General features: G+C 44.2%; 1 protein-coding gene across 1 annotated transcript; it reads left to right on the top strand.

Annotated features, from left to right (window-relative positions):
• Positions 1-1,066: 1,066 nt before the first annotated feature.
• Positions 1,067-10,356, top strand: T265_11087 (hypothetical protein; the record flags this gene model as incomplete). The annotated part of the gene is made up of 5 exons (XM_009177650.1): positions 1,067-1,114; positions 3,890-3,968; positions 4,148-4,247; positions 5,511-5,664; positions 10,195-10,356. The coding sequence occupies 5 exons, from the start codon at positions 1,067-1,069 to the stop codon at positions 10,354-10,356; spliced, it is 543 nt and encodes a 180-aa protein (XP_009175914.1).
• Between the last annotated feature and the right edge of the window lie 523 nt (positions 10,357-10,879).

The following is a 10,879-nucleotide window of genomic DNA, read 5'->3' as shown; positions in this document are numbered from 1 at the left end:
CCGCAACTAATATCCCAGCGACCTTCTGATATCGAAGCCGCAAAGGTTGGTTGTGCACATCAACTGACATGCTAAATGAAATCCTGCCAGGTTACATTCCTAGTGTGAGATTCCCTTTTAAACACCCATCTCCAGGTGATGTGCTGCGATATCTTGTATCAGGAACCGACAACATTCGTCCACTAACCCTAGACTAAGTTGCAAATTTGTCGCATTCTTTGTCAACAGGTAATGCGGCTAAGTATATACAACTGTGCTACTTACAAAGTTTCAGATTCTCTGTCAATGTTTTCAATTCAATAGTGAAAGAAACTGCAAAAGTGAACAGTGCTTCTCAACAGTGACTGTCCCGGGGTATCCGAAAAGTGCGAAATAACGTGACTTATACCACCTGTACGAATATGGACGGAAAGTCTCCAATTAACCTTGAAAATCAACAAAACTCAACGCATCTTTGTTTGAACGGTTCGGCAGCTTCCCTTTTGTTCATGTTTTGTAATTCTGGGTCGCCTTCTCCCTTATTATAAGCTATGGTAGCTGGTATCAGTCAGTCACCTTATCAGGAAGGTCAGATTCTTGAAAGCAACCTCAGAACGCCCGAAACCTACTGTTCCACCAAAAAACTCAACAGGAAATCCGGTAAGCATCCAGGCCAGCCAATCATTCAATCAATCCAGCAAAATCTGATGAGTGCTCAGGCACGCCACAGAAGCACTACCGAATGTGATCAGCGTTCAGGCTTATCACAGAGGCACGATCGATATTGATGGGTGTTCATTAACACCTATCAAACAGCCTGGATCAGTGTCAGAAACTCCCCTTTGAATAGCGTGGGGCCATTGTAACTTTTGCTATCGCACTCGCTAGTTCGGAATATAGCGGTTGTGTTCCCTTCTGTGAGTCTTTTTTCTCCGGCATTAGGCACTGGAGCCGGTCAGCAGCAGATACCACAGATTAACGAATCAGCAGATATAACACACCTAATCACAGTTGTTAGTTTCAAGACCATGCGCCCAATTAATCATCATCATCGTCATCGACAGCATGACATCAGTGTTCAACAATGATGCTTCACAACCATGATTTACTTAAAAGCATTATTGTAAAGAAAAGAGTAAAGATGGATGGGGAAGGGACTTGATGCTAGCTTACCACAATCATTCCGAGGTGCACACACCTCCAGACATTCACTCAGGCAATCTGGATAGAAACTGACAACAAGAACGCCACTGACATCGGTTGGCAGCCATATCTTGTAGTGTCTCCAACCAGGCACAGTGAGGATCACGCGGTCCCCACCCTGCACCCAATAAGAATAACACAAATGATTTGTAGGAATATGCAGCTGTCTAGTACTTCGATATAAATGCGGGGGAAATATCAGCAGCTCGGAAACAGGCAGGAGGCTGTCAGGTACTGCTAGCCAGTTTAGGCATGGTAGGGTGGTGAAAGATACTAGTCTAATGGCACACACTACTGGCAAAGCGTAGGAGTAGTACATACCGAAATAGTTTAAGGAGCTCACAGTCTATCCAATGAAAGGCTGATTTGGAAATTATTGAACCGTTTTACAGTTCTGTCCATCACCGCTGAATAATCAAGCAACGTCAGGGAAAGCCCAAAAGAATGCTTGAAGATGTTGGGTTTTTCAAATGCTCTGCTCATATTAGGCCTTTCTTTTCGTGTCCGATTGCATCTCGCCGCCCTGTTCGTGCTTCAGGAAGAACGACGCTTTTTCTCTCCCTATGGTGGTGTTTGCTGACCAGGTGGCCAATGCTTTACGCTGTGCAGAATGACACTGTATAACAGAAACTCGGCATCGATTTACCAAGTGGCATACGTTGCCTCGCTCAGCGTGAAAGCTTTGATATCTAGTAGTAGCATTTCAGCTTATACGAGTGTGTAAGAATAATTTAGAACCTACCTGTTCAGTTTGTCACCATCTTAAAGTACGATCTTCATGTAATGGAGCTGCTTGTGCCGATGTAGAGGTCACACACAAGGGGATTCACAGAGATATTCTGCCCCAAGTATCCCTCTTAAAATTTTTCAGTGTAATTTTACGTATTCTTTTATTACGCTGTGAACACCAGCAAGTTCTTTGAATTCTTTGGTCGGTTGTGTTTTCAAAGCCTAGGCTTACATCTGCGTGGTTCTTGTCATGGACCTTGTTTTACTGGGCTCTCTGGAACCCAGCAATCCACTGTTTGGACTAACTGCATCATCTATGGCTATCAGTTCAAAAGTCGTATTGTGATTTACACCACACACACGCCACACAAAAAAAGACAGTTCTAGGACGAGAAATTTTCCAGCGACTTGAGCTGGAATGGTCGCTTGGGTCATATGGTGAACTTGTTCTTGTGTGTACATCAAACGCAGCAATTTAAAAGTACGCGTTGATGTGGAACTTTTGTGACAGGCACTTTGTGATAGGGTCACCTGAGTAATTTGGTCGGAATGGCGCAGCCTACTTTCATGCATATAGTAGCGTTTGACGGTTTATGCTCAGTTTTTGGCTTTCGCTTAACTTTGGTCAGTTCTGAATATCGACAGTGGCCTGGAGCTAGAAATGAATGGCCAACGTCAGCTTGTGGTTTCCCAGTGAACAGAAGTTGTGAAAGCTCGACATGAATGACCCTATTGAGGTGTTATCCTATTACCTGTAAGGGCGATGTTTCCGAAAAAGCACGGTAGTTTGTCAACGAATAAAATTTCAATAAAGTGGATGACTTACACAACACGCAATCCGTTTCAAGCAAGAACTGAAGCGAAAGAACTTTCCCGTTGCGAGAACAGCTAACTTACTTCCAAGTAGATGACAGTCCAGAGCTCCAAACCCAAACCTGCTAGACGGCTGCTAATTCAAACTACTGGTTTAACGGTGATACTACTGGTGATGGGGCATGCGAGTAGTATGTTTTCTCGTAAATCCGCTTCGCGTCTCTTGAAAAGTGGGATCAATTAAGGAATTTGTGGATTTGCTGTGTAGCATTTGCTTGCAACTGAGTAACAGTCAATGAATATCCAGGAAAGTTCTGGAAGACGCGTTCAAGGTGAAGACAGATTTTCAGTTTTGTAAACAAGATGAATATGAGTGTTTTGCTCCCCTGTCCAATAGTCTGTAACTGTTCAGTTGGCATTTTCTAATAAATAAATCCGCAGCGAAGGCCTCCTTCTTGTCGCTGGTATCTTGAGAACAGTTGACGCACCATCACAAACCATCATCTGGGTATTCCAGGTTGAGCAGAACTTGGGTTAGTCGGTCATTTTTGGCCCAAAAGCCGCACAAAACACCCTTTGCTGAAGTTGGCTTGGAAATAAAACTCAACTCACCTCGGTTCTCGATAAACACCACTTTTTTGTCGATATTCGATGTCATCTAGATATCGAGAACACAATAATCATAAAATTGAGAGAGACTTTTCGATGAAGAATTTTCAGCACCCTTACAAGTAGTCTGTTACATCCACGCAACGTACTGCAATACTGGCATGTCGTACCAAGGGAATCATGAGGCGACCTAGTGCAACACATTTATTTGAGCTAGAACATCGTAAACGAGAGTTTCAGATGGGTCTGTGGAAAAAACAAATTGGTGTGCAAACCGGTATATTTCGCTAGTAGTCTGTTCTCTTGCTTCCATCATAATCCAGCTGACTGACCAGATTAATCCATCTTCCAAATTTCTGGTGTCAGCCACCTGCATGCAATTCGTCTCTAGTGTGCCTCAGTAAAGATTAGGCAAGAGGACCGGTTAGCTAGAATAGTTAACCTAAATGAACTGAAAAGATTTGTTGCTTAAAACATTTGTGAAGTAAAACTTGACTATTCAGCAGTAAGTGTGGGAAGTAGCACCATTTCGGTCCTTTCATGAAAACACCCACAGAGAAGATATCTATCGAAGCTTTCACTCCACGATGGAGTAGGGCATTCCAAAAAAGTCACTGGACTATTAAAGTCTATAAGTGAGTATTGTCAGTAGATGATGAATTCCCTCATATCTTTGTAATGTACTACTCATAAGTTTGCTGAAAATCCGTCGACAGCCCACGAACGGTTTCGCCCTTTTTCGGGCTCATCAGCTAGGCGCGGTCCCCGGGTTTCCGTCAACCTTATGTTCTACTTCAAACCAAATTGCACGAAGTTAGCGAATATACACTCATCTGCAAACTAATTTGGTTTTTCGAGAGACTCACCTGGAAAGCAGCTGAACATCACAAACGAGAGATTCAGCTGGGTTCCAGGTGAGTCTCTCGAAAAACTAAATTAGTTTGCAAATGAATGTATATTCGATGAATTTCCTCAGTTTATATCCTGGAAAAAAATCACATACTCTTTGATTTGGTCCACTGCACTCTGTCCACTGATTTCATAACCGACCAGATCGGTTCTCTGAATGAAAGTAGTCTGTGAACGGTGTAGCTCCAGAAGAACTGCCCCGAGCAAATCATCCGCGTAGACACCCCGTTATCCGCGCACACATGTATTCCTCGTTTCTCAACGTTTCCACTAAGTCAGACTGTCGGACAGTCGCGTTCACAGACGTGTGTGAATCGGTGCTACGATGGAAATTTTTACCAAAACAGATCGATCAGACGAGAGAAAACGTCGCCGTCTCAAAATATATTTAATTGATCATAGGTGATGTCAGAAAACAGAGGAACTCTTGCGCAATGCGCTAGGACTTCGGACAAAAGGTGTAGACCCAGTCAGCAATGAATCACCTGAGATCACAGGTGAAGCGTCGATTTATTAATCTTTCTCAAAATAGATTGAAATGATGGGTTATAAATAATTATTTATAACGGTGGAAAGGCTGTGTTTTCAACAGCTCGTCTACAGGATTATATAAACACACTGGTAACTCGAGACGGCAAAAGTTTGCCGAGGTGACTAAAAACTAATTAATTCAACAGGTGAGTCCAGAAACGTTTTATGTCAGCTGCTCAGTAATTCATCCCAATCAGGGCAGAGAATCGCAGGGATGTTCTACAGTGAACTGTTTGAAATCAGTCGTTTCCGCATTTATCGATTTTACGATCAGCTGAATGATAATACAATGACACTTGCCGTCAGTTTGCCTTACTAACTAGGGTTCGTATGATTCCTGTTAGTTGTTCAAAATCTGTGCACAGTATTTTGCTCAGTAACCAGGGCGGCGTTCAACGATTCACATGAATAAATAGGCAGTTTGGTATTATTGCCTTTAAAAACAAAAAATTGCAAAAACTTCTTCAAAATGCAACTGTCATCTATCCACAACACCTTTTGAACTTCAACAGCATAAGCGTACTCAATCTGACCGTGAACGATCGATGCGCTACACAGTAACCGTACCCTCGAAATGCAAAAGTAGTGTAATCCTGTGGACACACAGGACCTTGTTTTTGCAGTTGTATCTAGTGTGCCTTGCTTTCAGACTGTGTGGACTCTGACCCATTTGAATATTGCTCACTTGTGGCATAGCCACCAGAGATAGAACGCAATTCTATTGACAGCATCTGTAGAAAAGTTGAGAATATTTTTGACCATGAGGAAATCGTGTTTTCCTTCCCCTGCGTTGAATTTGAAGGCAGTCACTGTGGCAGTCATCCCGGTGGAACGGTCAAGGCGACAAAGCTCCGGGTAATCCTAGATACAGCTAAGGAATGGATCATGCAGGTGAGGTAAGCACGTCACCAGAACCTAGATATAGAGGTCGGCGGATCGCCAAATTAAAGCATCCTTTTTTTACGAAAAATCACAGCCCCTGCGAAACATTTCGCCCAGCCGTTATTAAGCTGGCTCGAATTCCTAAGCATAAAAGTGTTACGTGTCATGCCTGCCCATGAGTGATAGCTATCAGCGGAACTATCAAAACGGTGGTCATGATGGTGGGTTGTTTCTGGTATGCATATCTGCGCGTACAACACGTAGACGACACAATCCATACGCGGCAGTAATCATGCGTTTCCTGTCCCAAAATAGCCCTGGTTACTGTTGTCTGTTCAGCTGCGTCTTAGTCACCCGTATTGCCCGTACGTCCTGAGGCCGAACTTGGGGATGCGCGCACGAGAATGGCAGAATCACGCGCCTTTATGATTGGTAGGCTGAAATACAGTGGGCACTGGGTCTCGTTCCAGAGGTCGATACGCAGCTATGGTTGGTCAGACGGGGTGAAAATGTCGGCCCGGGTAACTTGCTATCGGTGCAGCACGCAGTGATGCTGCCAAAGCACGGATGCACACACCAATCGTGCATTCCATGGGTGATCGACTGGAACGGGCGCGTAAAAATCGATGCTGACGTCCAATTTGTTCGTGCACTGACAAACATGGGAGTCGTGCGAAATTCGGTGGAAATGGGTTTCCCATGTTATGGGAAAGTTGCAGATAGGGCTTGAAATCGATTACCTCACTTTGTGCCCCTTATTCCCTCAGCTAGATTTGAACGCCTAGAAAGTAACCCAGCACCTAATAAGCGATGCGCATTTTCGTGATAAACAGTGCCCAATAACAATCAAAGGATAAACTGAGTGGTCCAATTTTATCGACTGTAAGCATAAGTCATTTCTCTCTCCCGAATTAAGAGTCCACCCGAACTACATTAGAAATCACTGGTCACTTGACTGACGAGCAATGACACTGTACAGCAATTGCATAGCAAGAGTGAGCTGGTATCACCATAGTAATCAGAATACTGCTTTCGGACTGTAAAGTAAAACACAGAGAAAACTGCGGAGCCTGTACGGTGTGAACTAGCCTTCTGTTCCCGAAACATCCGACAACGCACCTGTCCCAATTAGCCTCCGCTTGAACGTTGTTCAACCTTGCCGGGCTCTCGCATCCGAGGACTTTTTCCTATAGGTTTGATATTCGAGTGCCTCACACGGATTACTTTGTGTGGTTGGCTATCCGCTAATAGGGGGACGGAGGTTGATTTGCACGCACAAAACCCATATGAAAGAGTCAGTCTGATTGACGGTGAATTGACCTTGACGGTGCTCGTGTTAATACACAGCTCAGTATTCATCCAACATCCGTCCATCAATTCCATAACCACCGAACCTCAAGCATTCACTGGTTCTGAAACAAGTAGAAACCGCTGACAGTGGAGTTCGATACAGATATCCACTGAAAGCCACTGGAAGCAGTGGCTCCTCTGGTTGAACAACATCCACACAATTGGATTTCCCTCCCCTGTCTCTTGTCGTCCCACCATGCTCTTCAGCTGCGTTGGAAATGCATGATCCAGTTGACTTGATTGCAACCTTTTGGCCAAATTTCTTTCCGACTTAGACAGCTTTCTGTTAACACCCTTTAACAAACAGTTAGTCTTTTCTGTGCCAACATCTGGACAATCCTCGTGGCGCGATTATTCTATTTAGCCCGCGCTAATCTGTAACAGAATGTTGATTGATTGGTACAGTCACAATGAGTCCATGTTTCCTGGATGTGTTCAGTCGTCAAATCGAAAGACAAAAATTTTGCTGTCGTGAATACTTTCGTGCCGAAATCATACTAATCAGGCTCTTCATTCATGTGCGAATAAGTTACAATAAACTGAGCATGCCTAACGTGACCTCACAACAACCTGGTTGCGTGCTTAGTTGGTTTGTCTGGAAGGCACTAAGTGAACCTGACCCCCGAGAGCAAATCCCTCCCTCAAGTATACGAATTTCCAAATGTCGAAGGTGCTCAGTATACAATCCCAGTGGGTGCTCCTCGATAGCCAATGATTCACCGCAGCTGACGGTGTGGAACCCAGACGTCGGCTATCAAATGTCGATTTCATCGACACTGCCATAAACATACGACAGTTATGCACGTGACTATCAAGGCCAATTACTCAACTATTTAGCCAGCTTGTGTCGTAATTCTACGGTTTGTAAATCCCTGTAGATCACTGATCAAGGCTTTTTATTAACGAGATAAGCATTTTTACCGAGGTAAAAGAAATATGTGAACATGAAATCACACAACATTATTGGCTGTATTGCTACCAGATTTAGTAAGCTTCAGCCAACCTACATCCAGGCCGCGTAATTGTCAGCACATTGAAAGGTTCATCTTGATGTCACTCCATGTTCGCCCAGTCAGTCAAAGAGGGCAGAAACGAATGACCGTGGCTTGCCAGCTGTAGACTTGTGTGTCAAGCACTGCCGCTAGTATGAACGCCGTCTTGAAGCCCAGCATAGTGGAGGGATAGTGCATCACTGTCCAGCTGCCTTGCACTGCCAGAGAGCGCATATCACCCCTGAGTGTAAGTAACTACTGGGGAAATCAAGATGTTTCAATACTGTGAGCGCGGACTAGCTGAGAATACAGCAGGGAGCCGGTGAGAACGCATGGATGACAAGGGATTCTTCAGAGAAGTGGCTTCTCCAATGGTTCTACAAAAAAGTACAACTGAGACGCAACCCCACCTACTCAACTCAAGAAGGGCGAAACCGGTCGTGCGTTGTCAGGGTTTTCAGCAACCTTATGAGTAGTGTATCACGTCTGTACATGTATCGCGATATCTCGAATATCGTTCCAACGGACACATGAGACGGCCCGAAGCAGGCATTTAGTTGCTTGACGATACCTTATTGTGACTTCTGCATACTTTCTGACTCTGTTAGTATGGCGGATACAGACTCTAAGAGTGTACACTTAAAGCCATTTTCGGTGAGCTTAACGCAGGTATCGGTACGCTTTTACTCTGAAGATAATGAACACTTAAGTACTTCTGGACCGTTCGAAGAAAACAAAGATGGCGGAGAGCATACCAATGAAGAAGAACCAATTGCTGAAATGTATCACACTACTGGTCTTTGGGGGAATTTATACTGGTGACTAGACTGCCCACTCACTCTCCATCCCCGGAGCAGCGAAACACCCCGGAAACACGATTATTAATTCTAAAACCGTGCTCGCTCTTCAGCAAATTATTGCACATCATATTCTTACCGTAAAATTCCCGTCATTTCGAAGTAGGTGAGAAGTCTGATGGGAATTTATACTGGTGACTAGACTGCCCACTCACTCTCCATCCCCGGAGCAGCGAAACACCCCGGAAACACGATTATTAATTCTAAAGCCATGCTCGCTCTTCAGCAAATTATTGCACATGATATTCTTACCGTAAAACTCCCGTCATTTTGAAGTAGGTGAGAATTCTGGTCATCAGCTGGTCAAAAATGTACTTGAAAATTTGAATCGCAGTGCATGATTATTTGGGGTTGATAAAGTGCATATTCGCAGAATTCTTCTGTAATAACTCACCTTCATCTCTACCCAGCAGCATGACAACTTTGAGGTTGGTTACCTCTTGTCTTAGATAGCTCGTACATCACAGCAGATGTTGTATCACAGATGGAACACCATGGCCCCACCTTCAGAAAACCAAAAGTATAATCCATCCAGTCTTGAATAAACTTGCAGTTGCTTTTTATTGACTTGTCTTTTAGATGAGTTGCTTCATCCACTTTACTCGTACCTCGTTTTCTGGTCAGGTGTAGTCCTTTCTTCTTTGTATCCTTTTTCCTGGAAAAGAGCACACGGCTTTTCCGTCCCCTCAGTGGATCTATGCGGGACAGGTTGAGCAAGCCGATTGCCTGATTTGACGTTCTACGGCCTGTGGAAACTTATGGGCAACCGTCATAGATTGGTTCCGTTTTTTTTCTGTTAGTTTGAGCTCACTGAATCCAAGTTGCCTTCGTCCAAAGCTTGCCTTTTCGAGAACTTTCGAACCGATAAACAGAAATTCTCGTCTTCATTCCTCACGATGATATCCACACGGTGCTAGTGGACAGTGTATTGGTGGAGAGACTTTTTAGATTGAAAGGACAGTATAATTGCAATGGTCAGCAAATATGTTTGGTAGAAAAAACCGATTGGAAATTTGAGCTATTATTTCGAACACAATGAGGTGTTCGAAATAACCTAAGAAACGAGGGTGAAACTACGATTATCGCCATCACACTGCCCGATCCAGTAGGTGGGCTTGAGGGAATTGATGTCTGAAAATATCACAAAGGAGAGATTCAGCTGGGTTCCAGGTGAGTCTCCTCGAAAAACACGCATCCGTCGTACTCAAAACTATTCGAGAAGTTGTGACGACAGGTGGGATAGAGAAGTGACAAGCTGAGAAAACGTAAAAAGAAATATGATACAGTGCACACATATGACCCTGGAACCAACCTGAATTTCTCGTTTGTGATGTTTCCAGACAACCGAATGTGCTTCACCAAGCCGCTTCATCTTTCAGTTGCTACATTTTTCGAGACATCGCGATACATGTATATTCGTAACGCACGTTCAGTTTCCTGAAAACATCGCAAACGAGAGATTCAGCTGGGTTCCAGTTGAGTCTCTCGGAAAACCAAATTAGTTTGCAAATGAGTGCATATTCTCTGATGTTCATGATATTCCATGATCCCCCTTGGAAATTGCTCAGGGGTGAGGTGGCCCAAGTGGTTAGAGCGCGAATTTACTGACCGGAAGGTCCGTGGTTCGAACCCGACCTCAGCCTCTCGACTTCCCCTGTCTAGGCTTGGGCAACCTGGCAGTATCCCAGCCCTCGTACAACCTTCGGGTGGCATGGCAGTTAGGCACCGAAAGGGTGTTACATCTGAACGATTCGATTCTTGGAAACGAAATGTTGTCAGCACATCACCACATAAATAACACCTGTACAATTTAATTCACTAAGAAATTAAAGGGTAGTTTGCTTCCTACAACGCAACGAGCCTTTACAAGTTCCGTAGGTTGGACTTGTTGTGGGCTAACGAATGACGCGCCGGATGGAAGTAGCAGTGATTAGATGACAGGTATCGCCGATCTCCAGATGACCTCAAACCAAGTAATTCAACCTCAAATCTCATTGGTAAGCACACTAACACAACCAACTGAAT

Source organism: Opisthorchis viverrini (genome assembly GCF_000715545.1).
Source record: "Opisthorchis viverrini unplaced genomic scaffold opera_v5_441, whole genome shotgun sequence".
NCBI classification, from domain to species: domain Eukaryota; kingdom Metazoa; phylum Platyhelminthes; class Trematoda; order Opisthorchiida; family Opisthorchiidae; genus Opisthorchis; species Opisthorchis viverrini.
This window is presented reverse-complemented; position numbering and strand designations above follow the sequence as displayed.